This window comes from Arachis ipaensis, chromosome B9, assembly GCF_059453495.1.
Source record: "Arachis ipaensis isolate K30076 ecotype BB chromosome B9, ASM5945349v1, whole genome shotgun sequence".
NCBI classification, from domain to species: domain Eukaryota; kingdom Viridiplantae; phylum Streptophyta; class Magnoliopsida; order Fabales; family Fabaceae; genus Arachis; species Arachis ipaensis.
In genome coordinates this window covers 52,390,719-52,407,803 of record NC_142444.1, presented here as the reverse complement: position 1 = coordinate 52,407,803, position 17,085 = coordinate 52,390,719, and the positions used below count along the sequence as shown (strand labels likewise).

At 39.0% G+C, this 17,085-nt stretch overlaps 1 protein-coding gene and 1 non-coding gene across 2 annotated transcripts; one reads left to right on the top strand and one right to left on the bottom strand.

Annotated features, from left to right (window-relative positions):
* Nucleotides 1–9,441: 9,441 nt before the first annotated feature.
* On the top strand, nt 9,442–9,876 carry LOC148544652 (uncharacterized). The gene has a single exon (XM_088498973.1). The coding sequence runs from the start codon at nt 9,442–9,444 to the stop codon at nt 9,874–9,876; it is 435 nt and encodes a 144-aa protein (XP_088355099.1).
* A 4,912-nt stretch (nt 9,877–14,788) lies between these two features.
* On the bottom strand, nt 14,789–14,892 carry LOC148544651 (small nucleolar RNA R71). The gene has a single exon (XR_015901165.1). It is a non-coding gene; the product is annotated as a small nucleolar RNA R71 (small nucleolar RNA).
* Between the last annotated feature and the right edge of the window lie 2,193 nt (nt 14,893–17,085).

The following is a 17,085-nucleotide window of genomic DNA, read 5'->3' as shown; positions in this document are numbered from 1 at the left end:
TGGTTGACCTAACCTCTGCACAGCTTGCAGAGTCGCAGCAGCATTCGCCTCCATGGTATTCGCAAGATTAGCCATTGCCGCCATGAACTCGGCATGGTTATCTGCCAGTCATTCATTTCCAGTCTCTCCTCGTGAACGAGTATGACCTCATCCGTGAGTAGCCATTAGGGTTCCTGTCTACACCAAACAATCGATATCAAGGTGATCAGTCTCAATATCAAAAGCCTAGTACTTCAATTATCCCAAAAGGTATTCACAAACAAGCATGCTATCCAATATCAATGAGATTACCTAAATAGCATCAAAGAAAAAGACATAGATTATGCAATAAAGCACAGTCAGTCCATCCCTCAGGCTGACGAGGACGAACCGCTCTGATACCACTAAATGTAACACCCTAATTTCCCTAAGCCTTACCTCGCATCGTAAAGTAAAGGTTAATTAAAGGTTACGATAATTCTAAAGCATATATATATTTATATAAAAGGAAATAATATATTCTAGAAGCCCGATGAAAAATTAAGCTCAAAAATAGAGTTTGAAAAGCTCAAAACGTAATCACGAAGCTACACTAAACGAGGCAAAAGATATACGTACAGATATCAAGGTATATGTATATAGATATATCAAAAGATAATAATATAGAGTTCTAGCCGCTGCTTGCAGAGTTTAAGCCGGCTAGTTACATACAGACATACAGAGTTTAGACAGATAAAACAGTTTATACAAACTTCCTCTGAATGTAAGCCTCTAGGCAAGAATAAATACAAACGTGAGAGATCTAAGAAAAATAATTAAAAAGACTTCAAAACAAGATAGAGATCCTCCGCTCTGTCACCACCAAATAACTTACCGAGGTGGGTTGCGACCTGCATCTGAAAAATAACAATAGAATATGGTATGAGAACCGGAGGTTCTCAGTATGGTAACAGTGCCCAGTGATGTGAGATATAAGACTCTGGGATGCCAGAGGTAATCCTAAAACTTCATATCCATCACAAGATTCATCTTAAAGCATAACTAAAACATTAAAACATAACTTGAAACCATAATATTAAAGAGGTATTCTAACTTAGTGGATTTCTAATCTAACAACTCTCTGCTGTCCCACAGCCTTTACCAACCTATCCTCCATGCGATCCCATCGCCACCGCCTTCCAAACCTTCTTAATTCCAGTAAAATACACAACTAACACAATACAAGTAAAACATAAGTATAAGCATATATGTCAAGTAATTCAAATAGGCAATTAGGCATGTTATACATTAGTCAAACAATACAAGTCGGCAAAGCAAACAAACAGATAGAATATGCAAATGATGAATGCCTGTCCTATTGGCTGTGATATCACATTGTCGGTTCAACTGTCAACCCGACACATCTCGATGGAGATGTCGCCCTTCGGTATCATACTGGGAACCCCCGAGATATTGTGCTCGGAACACGGTCCAGGATATAGTGCCTGCACACTTTAGTGATCTGAAGGGATGCGAGCGGGATACTCTTGCCACGGACCTCACATCTCAACGTAAGCGGGATTAACCACCGTCCTTACGCCGCCACCGCGACATCGACAGGCTGGATTAATTGCCGTCCCTGCCAGGTGCATAGTATCTCAACAATCTCATTACCTCGACAAGCGGGATTAACCACCGTCCTTGCCAGGCGCATAGCATCTCAACAATCTCATTAAAATATTTCATCAGTGGTTTGCAAAAATCATTTCATTCAGAACTAATTAGTTCACCACTTTCACAATGCATTCAGAATTCATCAGTCTACCATTCTCACAATTCATTATCAATAATCACCAATACCATACGCCGCCTTCTCACTCAACCAAAACCATCCTCAGTGCAGAAGAAACCTAAGCCTCCGTTCTCTAACTTTTTACCAGAAATACCGAATTAGATCGCCTAGGACCTTTTCTATGTTTTGACAAACAAAAACAAGCCAAATAGTCTTATATAAGTGTCACGAAAGTTTACAAGCTTGCCGGGAAGGTGAAACAGTTAAAAACAAGGTTTTTATTGAAAAACAGGGCAGTGTGCGTACGCATAGGGGTATGCGTACGCACACCCAGGAGGATTTTCAAGAAGTGTGCGTACGCATAGAGGCGTGCGTATGTGCAGGAGTAAAATTTTCCAATTCTGCTTGTTCACACAAGACGTGCGAACGCCCTCAACAGAATACACCTTCCAACGTGTGCGTGCGCACAAGGCTATATGTGCGCACAGCTTGCAAAACTTCATTAGTTGTGTGTGCGCACAGAGCATGCTACCACTCCCAACAGTAGCCATATCCCCGTGTGTGCATCCGCACAAGGCTGTGTGTGCGCACACAAACCAGAAATCACAAATTCTACAACATTCACAAAATTTAGATTTTAGACACCAACTTTAAACGATCATATCTTTCTCTACAAAATTCAGATTTCCACAAAATTTATACCGTTTTAAAGAATTTTAAATTATCTTTCATTTGATATAAAATGCATTCAATTTCAAAAACTGTAGCTCAAGATATAATCCGTCAAGGTTCACTAAAAATTTATTTTTACCAAAGTTCCCTAAATTCTCAACTTACCAACATTTCCAACCAAAACCAAACCAAAACCACTCCAAACTCCAATATACCTCATATCTTACCTCTTGTACCACAAATCACCATTTACACCAATTTTCATTCACATTATACATTCCTCAACCTCAATTTATCAATTATTTCACACTAAAATATTTTTCACCCAACACAATCACCCATCATCGTTATATCACCACAATCACCATGATCAATCTCAATCTAAATCTTCAACACCATATTATCAACATCAACATTACAATTCATCAAAATAACCCAAATCATCAAATCATCATGCATCATCACACAACAATTCAAAAACCAATTTAGTCCAGTCCTATCCCACAGTTCACTAGCCTAAGTGTCTAGAAATATTATATATTACATAGAGAAAATCGAAACCATACCTTGGCCGATTTCTAATATGCACTAAAACCCAATTTGAATGCAATCAAGCTTCCAAACACAACCAAGCCACAAATTCAACTCCAAAGCTCAAAGTAAATGCCAATAATCACAACTTCAAGCTATATATATACACGCAATTCATAGCTAATTAACCTAGGATTCATCATTATCACAATTTCACAAGGGTTAAGAACAACTCACCTTACTCAACAGTTTTGGAAGTAAAACCCAATAGATTCCTCAAGCTAGATTAATCCTAAACACATCAAAACACCAAAATCTCAAAAATCCCAAACACTAGATTTTTGAATTTTTGAAGGAAAGGATGATAAGAGATTTGTCATTTTCTTACCAATTTCTTACGTGGGTTTTGTAGAACTCTTCGTGGTGATCGCGGGCCACAAACGGTGCGGCGATCGGAGCTCCGTAGCTCAAGATACAAGCAATTGAAGAAGAGGATGAATAGTGTATTCTCTCTTCCTCAATGCAGCTGCTAGGATTGTGTTCATGTGTGTTATGATGCTGAAATGGGTCAAATTGGGTGTTTATATATGTTGGGTTTGGGTCCAACTTGGGCCCGGTCCATCCCGTTAGCGTTTTTGGCCCGTTTGGCCCAATTTCGGGTCAAACCTTTAAAATTAACACCTGGTTTTCGACTCTAAATATTTTCTTAAGGTTTTCTACTGTTTTTAATTATTCTCGCACTGTACCGGATAGACTTAAACCGGTTCGTCCAGTTCATCTGCCGGTTCGAGTTTTTATGTGATTTTTCGTAGAAAATTACATTTTCTGACTCAGAAAAATCTACTGAGTCCAAAAATCATATTTAATTTCCCTAATTCTCACTCTAAATGTTTGGAACCCAATTTGGACAATTTAATTATTTAATTGAACGGTTAATTAATCTCGATTCTTACATTAACTCTCTTAATCATATACCATTTTCACACTCACTATTTGCTTCTGTTTTTGATACGTTTAATCGTTGTTTATGCTTAAAGTCTTTCAAAACCATAATTTGCTAGTCTAACTAGATTAATCAATTGATTTTGCTTGCTTAATCCGTCAATCCTCATGGGATTGACCCTCACTCACCTGAGGTTATTACTTGATTCGATCCAGTGCACTTTCCGGTATTTTGTGGATTGTAAAATTCTGCATCATTTATGGAATGCTTAATCCGAGTTTCCTTGAAAGAATTAGCTTATCATGTTTGGAAGCCGTTGACAAAGTTGAGTCAATTTTTTAGAGATTTGTATTTTCCAACACTTTCTCTAGATAATATTCTTGTTATGAAACACAACATTCTGCTCATCCTTTGTAAGTTTGAAAGAATATTTTCTCTTGGTTTCTTTAATGTGATAGAGCATCTTTCGATTCACTTGGAATTTGAGGCACAGGTGTGTTGTTGTGTTTAATCAAATTAGTACTTATAAGAGGACGGTCAAGAATAGGGTTAGGGTAGAAGGATCAATTTGAGGCATAATTATTTAAGGAAACCACTCATTTTTATTCATACTACTTTAAGCCCCACGTCCCATCAAGTTGTGTAGAAGTAGGTCGTAATGACAAAGACAGTGACAGCTCTTTTGAAGAAATATTGCCTGTCTTTAACCAACCTGGTGTTGTAGGGGGTAAGAGAGAGGATAGGTGGCTAACATTTGAAAAATTAAATTCGGTACATCTTCACATATTGTTGAATTGTGTTGAAGTGGTTAAAATCAAGAGGTTGTATGAGATGATAGCCAGCAATGATAACATGCAACAATTTCCATCCTAATTTTCAATGACTAAAATAAAAAATGAGGTTTATTTTAGTATAGCTCGCTATTCATGATTGTGCCAAATCAAAGACTCTATTGTGACTGAAATATCTGTGAAATACATATTGATTTGTTACTAGTTTAAAAGGAATTAAACAGTTGATTGAATATTATTTTATTTTAAAAAAGTATAGAGATGAGAGAGAGAGAGAGAGGGGATGGGTGGAAAACACTGGGAGGGGTAGCACTAGGCATCTAAATAGAGATCCTAGGGTTTGGAATCGAGAAGAGTACTACCGCTTGGAAAACGAGTCATTTTCTATCTTTGTAGAACATCTTCCTGAAGATATATCGAAGACGGAACTGTATCATTTGTTCAACTGGACAGGATGCGTAAATGATATTTACTTATCAAGAAAACAAAAAAATGGTAACATACATTTTTGCTTTCATCCGGTATACAACAAAGGGTGGAGCTCTTAAGGCCATTGCGAAAATGAATAGAATGAGGCTACGGGGCAAGGTTGTCTCGGTAGGAGAAGCTCGGTATCGACGTATGAAGGAAGTAACGAATACTCAGAGGCATCAGGTGGCACTTGCCATTCAGAATACAACTAAGGTTCAAACTCAACTTGAGGTTAGCCAAAGAGATCCAAGGACAGAGGTGAAAGAGCGGAGGAAAGAGGAAAAAAAAAAGACCCTCACGGCAATGGGTGGACGAAGAAGATGGAAGTGCCTGTGGCAAAAGAGAACCTGGTTTGGTTGCAGAGAAGTCTAATAGGCGGTACAACTAAGGCTATTGACTATAAGTCTCTGAGAGCCATGATAGGTAAGAATCTACCACAAGTCGTGGAGGTACGAGAACTCGGAGCATACAAAGCTCTCCTGACGTTTGATAGCATTTTAAGTGCTGAAGAAGCCTTCATGTTTAAAATAAACAATATTCTGAAGTTCTTCCATAGAATTTGGAGGTGGGATGAAGAGGAGCATAGTGAAACCCAAAGGGTATGGCTAGAATGTTTTGGTGTCCCGTTGCTTACGTGGTCCGTGGAGACGTTTAAGCTTATTGGTAGTCAATGGGGCGAAGTTGTAGGGTGCGATGAAGCTACAAAATCATGTCTCTCCTTCAGTGTGAGATGGATACAAATTGACACTTGTATTATGGACATTATCAACGAGTGGATTCACATCATCGTTGGTACTAGTGGGTTCGACGTCCTAGTTAAGGAGGTTGGACATGAGAGTTATGGATCGCAGTGTCATCTTGAGGATGTTAGCACTTCTGGTCTCCCAAAAGCATGCAAAATTTTGGGAACAAGCAGGTTGAATTCGATAGTACCAGTGGCAAGTGGAGATCCGGTGGTTGATGGGTTGATGACAATGCTAAGCTGAAAAGGGTAGACTGGTAATTCTCGAAAAAATTTTGAATGAGTGGAGTTATTGTAACTTAATTGAATTTAACACTGCGAAGGTAACGGATGATTCTGTTATGGAGGGATTAACAGATTTCAAGGGATCTAATGATTTCCTCACTGATGCTGAATCTTAAAAAACCGTTAGTTGGGATTATGGGTTTGATGGGCTGAATGTTAGTGGCTGTGGAAAAAAATAGAAGCAAAAAGGACTTAAGGGCTGGCCCAATAATACATCAGGTGGCACAAGGGATGAGGGAAGGAGATTGGGTTGCTCCTCATTAACTGCAGGCCCAGAGGATGCGGTGAAGGACACGCAAGACTGCATTAGGCGGGCGGGTCGGGTCGAGCTCCTTATAGATGCAGATGGGTGCTCTCCATCTCCTGGGTCGTGCACCGCAGCACGCGCCCGCCTTGAAGGACAGAACCTGGATGCTATGTGCGGAAAACGATCCGACACAAAACTCACCGGCAAGTGTACCGGGTCGCATCAAGTAATAATAACTCACATGAGTGAGGTCGATCCCACAGGGATTGAAGGATTGAGCAATTTTAGTTTAGTGGTTGATTTAGTCAAGCGGATCAAGAGTTGGTTGAGTGATTTGTGATTAACAGAAATTAAATTGCATGAAAAGTAAAGGGAGAGGGGTGAATTGCAGGAAATTAAAGAGAACAGAAAATAAAAGTGCTGAATCTTAAAGAACAAGAAATTAAATGGCAGAAACTTAGAACGCAAGAAATGTAAATTGCAGAATCTTAGAATGCAAGAAATGTAAATTGCAGAATCTTAGAATACAAAAAATATAAATGGCTTGAATTGTAAATGGATCAGGGATGTGGGATTGCAAAAATTAAACAAGAGAGCAGTAAATCTCAACAAACAGAAACGTAGAAGATGGATCTAATTGAACCGGATCTTAAATGCAAATGAAAATAAACTTGGTGTAGCAATGCAACAAGGAAATTGAAATTGAAAGATGTAGATCTCAGGACTCAAGAGACTAGATAACCAAGTCTAGATCTCACTGCCTTCTTAGATCCAAATTTAGAATTCAATTGCAAGAGATTAAAAATCAAAACAGAAGAAAACTTGGATTCAAATCTCAATTCTCCAATGGTGCAGTGAAAGAAACAAAAAGAGATCTCAAGGTGAGATTGAGACAGAATTTCCTCAATTCTTCAACACTCAAGACTCTAAATCTCCAAATAGCTCAAAAACCAAAAGTTCTCTACTGTGAATACTATGAAAATTCTTAAAGAAAACTCTAAAACGAAAAAGCTTCCTAAAACTTCAAATCCTAAGCTATTTATACACTTTCTTCAAATGATCATTAAGCCATGAATTGGGCCTTTAGTCTTGATGGAATTGGGTTGATAGTGGCCTCCGTTGATTGCTCTTGGTGTTGGGAAGAAATCCATTAGTGAACCGGGCAATGAACCATTCACGTTTGAGTCAACGTTTGAGGCAAACGTTGACTCAAACGTTACTTGTGTAAAATTATGCAGCTAGGCCGAGATGCTGTCATCCACGTTTGGCTCAACGTTTGAGGTCAAACGTGAGCTCAAACGTGGATCTCCCCATGCTCTCTTTTTGGCCAACGTTTGGCCCAATGTTTGAGGCAAACGTTGGCGCAAACGTGGCTCACTCAATGCATCAAACAGAGGTGCTCTTCCTTGCTTTTATGGTGCCAACGTTTGACCTCGCGTTTGAGGCAAACGTTGGCGCAAACGTTAGTTTGCTCCAGGGGTGCTTCTCCTTGCTCATATGTGGTCAACGTTTGACCTCACGTTTGAGGCAAACGTTGGCTCAAATGTTGCCATCCCTTGCTCCTTCTTCAGCCAACGTTTGCCTCAACGTTTGAGGCAAACGTTGGCGCAAACGTTGGCTCTTCTCCAGGGTGTTCTTCATCTGCTTCTCACGTTTGAGTTAACGTTTGAGGCAAACGTTAGCTCAAACGTGAATCCCTCTTTTCAAGCCATTCTTGCAACCTTCTTCCAAGCTTTATTCCACCTATCATCAACCAACATTTGCATCAAAGCTATGCTCTAATCATGAGAGTTATTCTTTTTCTTGTCATATAAGCAATTATGGTATAAAACTCATGAAAATGCATCAATTCATCCATAGTTAATTGAATCTAAGGAAACATGAAATTCCACCCAATTGGCTTACTTGTGGCTTAAGAAAGTGCATAAAACTAAATGAAAACAAAGAAAAAGACTAGTGAAACTAGGCTAAGATGACTTGTCATCAGTGACGAGACGGGACCACGAGGCGAAGGAGGTGCACGAGCTGGCGAGCAAGACCGACGACGGGCTGAGCGCGACGTGACTGAAGCTGTGACTGGGCACCGTACGGATGAGTTGGAATCAACGGGTGTTCTCCCTAAGCCTTCAATGACCTCGGCACCGGTGATGATAAGATTAGGCTCTTCCAGGGAAGTTGGGGTCGAGAGATTGACCCAGCAGACGACTTTAGCACCGGGGAAGGATGCTACGGACGGCCGGGATGACTTTCTTGAAGTCAGTGACGAAGCATTAGAAGAGGATATGCCTCTGGCTACTGCAAGATTTAAGGAGGGTGGTGGCGATAATGGGCCAGGGATGGATACCAACAGCGGGCACAAGGGACTCAGTGATAGTAAGGCTCTGGAAAGAGAAGAGCAAATGATCGAGAATAAAAGGGCATGGGAACTAGCAGTAGAATCCGGAGCAGTGCAGTGCGATGAAGATGACGACATTATGGCGATTCTACAAAAACAGAATGAAACGCTTGCCTAAAAGAGGAGGTTGGCTAAGCAGAAAGAAAAGGCGCGTAGATGCAGACCGAAAAAGCTCAAAAAGGTGTGTACTAAAGGTTTAAAATGATTTTTAGCTCTTGGAATGTTAGGGGGTTAGGGGGGTTGGTAAGCTGAGTATGATTAAAGATCTCAAAAAGAAACAGAAGTTGAATATGTTAGGTTTGATTAAGTCTAAAATGCCTGTTGTGACTAAGTTTGATGTAGTACGTATTTGGGGGAGCGATGCTGTAGGATGGGAGTATGTAGGATCAGAAGGCATGTCCGGGGGGCTAGTGTTAATGTGCGATATTATGCTATTTAGAATGAACAATTGCTATAAAGAGGAGAGATGTTTATATGTTGAAGGAGTCCTATTGAAAAATGATTTTCCTTGTGCGTTCTATTCAGTATATGGTGCTCATAATAGAGCGGAAAAACTTGCTGTCTGAGAGGAACTGAGCTTTATAGCTGGTGTATGTTAAGTCCCGATATGTTACATGGGTGACTTCAAGGAGGTTGTACAGGTTGAAGAGAGGAAAGGACAGGATAGGTTAACAGGGTCTGTAGAAGACTTCAAGTCTTGGGTACAAGATATGCAGCTAGTGGATCTACCACTGCATGATCGTAAGTTTACTTGGTTTAGAGGCCGCTCCTACAGTCGCATTGATAGAGTCCTAGTGAGTGTAGAATGGACGGAGGAGTTTCTGGAGATTCGATTAAAAGAGGGATCGAGAAGCCTGTCAGATCACTGTCCGATTATAGTGGAAGATACCATATCCAGAGATGGTCCACGGCCCTTTCGTAGCTTAGATTCCTGGTTTACACATGATGGTTTCCTAAGGATGGTCAAGGAAGAATGGAGGAATCTTGGTGAGGCACGGTTCACAGATAAGTTGAAGGCTTTAATGGTACCTCTGGGAAGATGGCATTAGGACAATTTTAGGGACATGGATAAGAAAATTCAGCGTTTTGAAGAGGAAATCAGGAAGATAGACGAGTTGGCAAGAAATGGAGTTTATCATGAAACAGTGGAGGCTAGAAGGAAGGCACTAGTAAGCTGTTGCAAGCAGTGGTATGTCAGGAAAGAAATACACTGGAAGCAGATGTCACGCTCCAGGCATGCAAAGGATATGGATAAGAACACTAGGTACTTCCACAACTTGGCATCAGCAAGAAGGAGGAACAATAGACTTGATGCTCTAGTAATTCATGGTAGGTTGGTAAGAAATCAAGCTCGGATCAAAATTACTATCAGAGATTTTTATAAAGAGTTATATCACCAGGAGAGATTACCGGTAGTGGGTTTTAGGGACGGCCTGGTAAATCGGATTGATGAAGAAGATTCGATAGCTCTGGAGAGAATACCGACAATGGAGGAGATTAGAGAAGCCGTCTGGGATTGCGAATCATCCAAGGCTCCAGGGAGTGATGGGTATAATATGAATTTCATTAAGAAGTGCTGGCATGATATTGGTGCTGAGTTCATGACAGCTGTTCAGGATTTCTTTCGATCGTCACGGTTACCTTCTGAGTCCAATATTACTTGGGTGGCCCTAGCACCTAAGTTTACCGGAGCTAAGGAGATCAAGGACCTTCGGCCGATCAGCATGGTAGGTTGTGTATATAAAGTAATTTCCAAAGTGATGGTTAGGAGGATGAGATCAGTCATGCCAGGCTTAGTAGGGGAGACTGATGAGCGGATAATTTATACGCTTTTTGGTATTGTTTTTAGCATGTTTTTAATAGAATCTAGTTACTTTTAGGGATATTTTCATTAGTTTTTATGTTAAATTCACATTTCTGGACTTTACTATGAGTTTGTATATTTTTCTGTAATTTCAGGTATTTTCTGGATGAAATTGAGGGACTTGAGCAAAAATCAGATTCAGAGGTTAAAGAAGGACTGCTGATGCTGTTAGATTCTAACCTCCCTGCACTCAAAGTGGATTTTCTGGAGCTACAGAACTCAAAATGGCGCGCTTTCAATTGCGTTGGAAAGTAAACATCCAGGGCTTTCCAGAAATATATAATAGTCTATACTTTGGCCGATTTTAGACGATGCAAAAGGGCATTGAACACTAGTTCTACGCTGCAGTCTGGAGTTAAACGCCAGAAACACGTCACGAACTAGAGTTGAACGCCAAAAACACGCTACAACTTGGCGTTCAACTCCAGAAAGAGCCTCTACACGTGTAACATTCAAGTTCAGCCCAAGCACACACCAAGTGGGCCCCGGAAGTGGATTTATGCATCAATTACTTATCTCTATAAACCCTAGTAACAAGTTTAGTATAAATAGGACTTTTTACTATTGTATTAGACATCTTATGATTTTTAGTTCATCTTTAGATCATATTGATCACGATTGGGGGCTGGCCTCTCGGCCATGCCTGAACCTTTCACTTATGTATTTTCAAACGGTAGAGTTTCTACACTCCATAGATTAAGGTGTGGAGCTCTGCTGTTCCTCATGAATTAATGCAAAGTACTACTGTTTTTCTATTCAATTCAACTTATTCCTCTTCTAAGATATTCATTCGCACTTCAACATGAATGTGATGAACGTGACAATCATCATCATTCCCCCACGAACGCGTGCCTGACAACCACTTCCGTTCCACCTTAGATTGGATGATTATCTCTTGGATCCTTAATCAGAATCTTCGTGGTATAAGCTAGATTGATGGCGGCATTCATGAGAATCTGGAAAGTCTAAACCTTGTCTGTGGTATTCCGAGTAGGATTCAGGGATTGAATGACTGTGACGAACTTCAAACTCGCGAGTGCTGGGCGTAGTGACAGACGCAAAAGGAGGGTGAATCCTATTCCAGTATGATCGAGAACCTCCAGATGATTAGCCATGCAGTGACAGCGCATCAGACCATTTTCACAGAGAGGATGGGAAGCAGCCATTGACAACGGTGATGCCTTCATATGATTAGCCATGCAGTGACAGCACATCGGACCATTTTCACAGAGAGGATGAAAAGTAGCCATTGACAATGGTGATGTTCTTACATAAAGCCAGCCATGGAAAGGAGTAGGACTGATTGGATGAAGACAGCAGGAAAGCAGAAGTTCAGAGGGACGAAAGCATCTCTATACCTTTATCTGAAATTCTCACCAATGATATACATAAGTATTTCTATCTTTATTTTCTGCCTATTTATTATTTATTTTCGAAAACTCCATAACCACTTGATATCCGCCTGACTGAGATCTACAAGATGACCATAGCTTGCTTCATACCAACAATCTCCGTGGGATCGACCCTTACTCACGTAAGGTTTATTACTTGGACGACCCAGTGCACTTGCTGGTTAGTTGTATCGAAGTTGTGAATGAAAAACGATTTATTAAGACGTGCGTACAAAGTTTTTGGCGCCGTTTCCTGAGATCACAATTTCGTGCACCAAGTTTTTGGCGCCGTTGCCAGGGATTGTTCAAGTTTGGACAACTGACGGTTCATCTTGTTGCTCAGATTAGGTAATTTTCTTTTTGTTTTATTTTCAAAAAATTTTTCAAAAAAAATTATAAATCTTTTCAAAAATATATTGTTCTTCAGAATTTTTAAGAATGAATTCTAGAGTTTCATGAAGCATGTTGAAGCCTGACTGGCTGTAAAGCCATGTCTAAATTCATTTAGACTGGGGCTTCCAACCCATCATTATCAAGAGCAAGCTAGTTGTTGCTAATCCACCTGCTGCTGTTCCAGATCCAAAAGATTTACATGCTAAAGCTTGACTGGCTATTAAGCCATGTCTAACCCTCAGATTGGAGCTTTAGACTAAGTGTACAAGATTCCTGGAATTCATATTAAAAATTTTGGAATCCTTATTTTTCTTTTTCAAATTAATTTTTGAAAAATACAAAAAAAAAATTTAGAAAATCATAAAAATCAAAAAAATATTTTGTGTTTCTTGTTTGAGTCTTGAGTCAGATTTTAAGTTTGGTGTCAATTGCATGTTCATCTTGCATTTTTCGAAAAAAATCATGCATTCATAGTATTCTTCATGATCTTCAAGTTGTTCTTGATAACCCTTCTTGATTGATCTTCATATTATATGGTTTTGCGTTGCATGTTGTTTTTCATATGCATTCTTGCATTCATAGTGTCTGAACATGAAAGATTTCTAAGTTTGGTGTCTTGCATGTTTTCTTTGCATATAAAATTTTCAAAAATAAGTTCTTGATGTTCATCATGATCTTCAAAGTGTTCTTGGTGTTCATTTTGACATTCATAGCATTCTTGCATGCATTCATTGTTTTGATCCAAAATTTTCATGCATTGCATCATTTTCATATTTTTCTCTTTCATCATTAAAAATTCAAAAATAAAAAAAATATCTTTCCTTTCTTCTCTCATAAATTTCAAAAATTTTGATTGACTTTTTCAAAAATTTTTAAAAAAATTCAATTGTTTCTTATGAGTCAAATCAAATTTTCAATTTAAAAATCTTATCTTTTTCAAAATCTTTTTCAAAAATCAAATCTTTTTCATTTTTCTTAGTTATTTTCTAAAATTTTAAAAATATTTTTCAAAAATCTTTTTCTTATCTTTATCACATAATTTTCGAAAATAACATCATCAATTAATGTTTTGATTCAAAATTTCAAGCTTGTTACTTGCTTGTTAAGAAAGATTCAAACTTTAAGTTCTAGAATCATATTTTGTGATTTCTTGTGAATCAAGTCATTAATTGTGATTTTAAAAATCAAATCTTTTTCAAAACTAATTTCAATCATATCTTTTCAAAAATATCTTTCTATCTTATCTTTTTCAAAATCATATCTTTTCCATCATATCTTTTTAAAAATATTATCTTTTTCAAAAATTTGATTTTAAAATATCCCTTCTAACTTCTTATCTTCTTATCTTTTCAAAATTGATTTTCAAAATTTGTTTCAACTAACTAACTAACTTTTTGTTTATTTCTTATCTTTTTCAAAACTACCTAACTAACCCTCTCTCTCTAATTTTCAAAAATATCTCCCTCTTTTTCAAAAATTCTTTTTAATTAACTAATTGTTTCAAAATTCAATTTTAATTTAATTCTTCTTTTAATTTTCGAAAATCACTAACCATTTTTCAAAAATAATTTTCGAAAATTCTCTTTCTCTCTCATCTCATTCTATTTCTTTATTCATCTACTAACACCTTTCTTCATCTCACATCTCTGCTCTCCTCACCCTTGTGTTTCTTTCCTTACATTACATTCTTTTCTTCTTCTTTTCTTCTACTCACATAGGAACCTCTATACTGTTGTAAAAAGGATCCCTATTATTATTTTTCTGTTCCCTCTTTTTCATATGAGCAGGAGCAAGGACAAGAATATTCTTGTTGAAGCAGATCCAGAACCTGAAAGGACTCTGAAGAGGAAACTAAGAGAAGCTAAATTACAACAATCCAGCAATCAGCTTTCAAAAATTTTCGAACAAGAAGAGAAGATGGCAGCCGAAAATAATAATAATTCAAGGAGGATGCTTGGTGACTTTACTGCACCTAATTCCAATTTACATGGAAGAAGCATCTCCATCCCCACCATTGGAGCAAACAATTTTGAGCTGAAACCTCAATTAGTTTCTCTGATGCAGCAGAACTGCAAGTTCCATGGACTTCCATCTGAAGATCCTTTTCAGTTCTTAACTGAATTCTTGCAGATATGTGATACTGTTAAGACTAATGGAGTAGATCCTGAAGTCTACAGGCTCATGCTTTTCCCTTTTGCTGTAAGAGACAGAGCTAGAGTGTGGTTGGACTCTCAACCCAAAGATAGCCTGAACTCTTGGGATAAGCTGGTCACGGCTTTCTTAGCCAAGTTCTTTCCTCCTCAAAAGCTGAGCAAGCTTAGAGTGGATGTTCAAACCTTCAGACAGAAAGAAGGTGAATCCCTTTATGAAGCTTGGGAGAGATACAAGCAACTGACCAAAAAGTGTCCTTCTGACATGTTTTCATAATGGACCATCCTGGATATATTCTATGATGGTCTATCTGAATTAGCTAAGATGTCATTGGATACTTCTACAGGTGGATCCATTCACCTAAAGAAAACGCCTGCAGAAGCTCAAGAACTCATTGACATGGTTGCTAATAACCAGTTCATGTACACTTCTGAGAGGAATCCTGTGAGCAATGGGACGCCTCAGAAGAAGGGAGTTCTTGAAATTGATACTCTGAATGCCATATTGGCTCAGAATAAAATATTGACTCAGCAAGTCAATATGATTTCTCAGAGTCTGAATGGAATGCAAGCTGCATCCAACAGTACTCAAGAAACATCTTCTGGAGAAGAAGCTTATGATCCTGAGAACCCTGCAATAGCAGAGGTGAATTATATGGGTGAACCATATGGAAACACATATAATCCCTCATGGAGAAATCACCCAAATCTCTCATGGAAGGATCAACAAAAGCCTCAACAAGGCTTTAATAATGGTGGAAGAAATAGGTTTAACAATAGTAAACCTTTTCCATCATCCACTCAGCAATAGACAGAGAACTCTGAACAAAATACCTCTAATTTAGCAAACTTAGTCTCTGATCTATCTAAGGCCACTGTGAGTTTCATGAATGAAACAATGTCCTCCATTAGAAATTTGGAAGCACAAGTGGGCCAGCTGAGTAAAAGGATCACTAAAATCCCTCCTAGTACTCTCCCAAGTAATACAGAAGAAAATCCAAAAGGAGAGTGCAAGGCCATTGATATAACCATCATGGCCGAATCCAAAGAGGAAGGGGAGGACGTGAATCCCAAGGAGGAAAACCTCCTGGGACGTCCAGTGATCAATAAGGAGTTTCCCTCTGAAGAACCAAAGGAATCTAAGACTCATCTAGAGACCATAGAGATTCCATTGAACCTCCTTATGCCATTCATGAGCTCTGATAAGTATTCCTCTTCTGAAGAGAATGAGGATGTTACTGAGGAGCAAGTTACCAAGTACCTTGGTGCAATCATGAAGCTGAATGCCAAATTATTTGGTATTGAGACTTGGGAAGATGAACCTCCCTTGTTCACCAATGAACTAAGTGATCTGGATCAACTGACGTTGCCTCAGAAGAAACAGGATCCTGGAAAGTTCCTAATACCTTGTACCATAGGCACCATGACCTTTGAGAAGGCTCTATGTGACCTTGAGTCAGGGATAAACCTCATGCCACTCTCTGTAATGGAGAAATTGGGAATCTTTGAGGTACAAGCTGCTAAAATCTCATTAGAGATGGCAGATAATTCCAAAAAATAGGCTTATGGACAAGTAGAGGACATACTAGTAAAGGTTGAAGGCCTTTACATCCCTGCTGATTTCATAATCCTAGATACTGGGAAGGATGAGAATGAATCCATCATCCTTGGAAGACCCTTCCTAGCCACAGCAAGAGCTGTGATTGATGTTGACAGAGGTGAATTAGTCCTTCAATTGAATGAGGACTCCCTTGAGTTTAAAACTCAAGGACATCCTTCTGTAAACATGGGAAAGAGGCACAGTAAGCTTCTCTCAAAACAGAGTCAACTAGAGCCCTCACAATCAAACTCTAAGTTTGGTGTTGGGAGGCCACAACCAAATTCTAAGTTTGGTGTTGAACTCCCATATCCAAACTTTAAGTTTGGTGTTGGGGAGTCTCAACAATGCTCTGAACATCTGTGAGGCTCCATGAGAGCCCATTGTCAAGCTATTGACATTAAAGAAGCGCTTGTTGGGAGGCAACTCAATTTTTATTTATCTAATTATATTTTTTATTAGTTATATGTCTTCATAGGTTCATGATCATGTGGAGTCACAAAAACAACTGAAAAAATTGAAGAAAAATCAAAAACAGCATAAAAAATAGAACACCCTGGAGGAGGAGTTCATTGGCGTTCAAATGCCAGTAAGGAGCATCTATTTGGCATTCAATGCCAGAACAGAGCATGGAGCTGGCGCTGAACGCCAGAAACAAGCATGAAGCTGGCGTTCAACGCCAGAAATATGCTGCATCTGGGCGTTAAACGCCCAGAACAAGCATCAGTTCGGCGTTTAAACGCCAGAATTGCATGCAAAGGCATTTTACATGCCTAATTGGTGCAGGGATGTAAATCCTTGACACCTCAAGATCTGTGGACCTCACAAGATCATCTCAGGATCTGTGGACCCCACAGGATCCC

What these genes read in the sequence shown, in the direction of transcription:
- LOC148544652 (XM_088498973.1), top strand. Translation starts at nt 9,442, where the DNA reads ATGGGTGACTTCAAGGAGGTTGTACAGGTTGAAGAGAGGAAAGGACAG.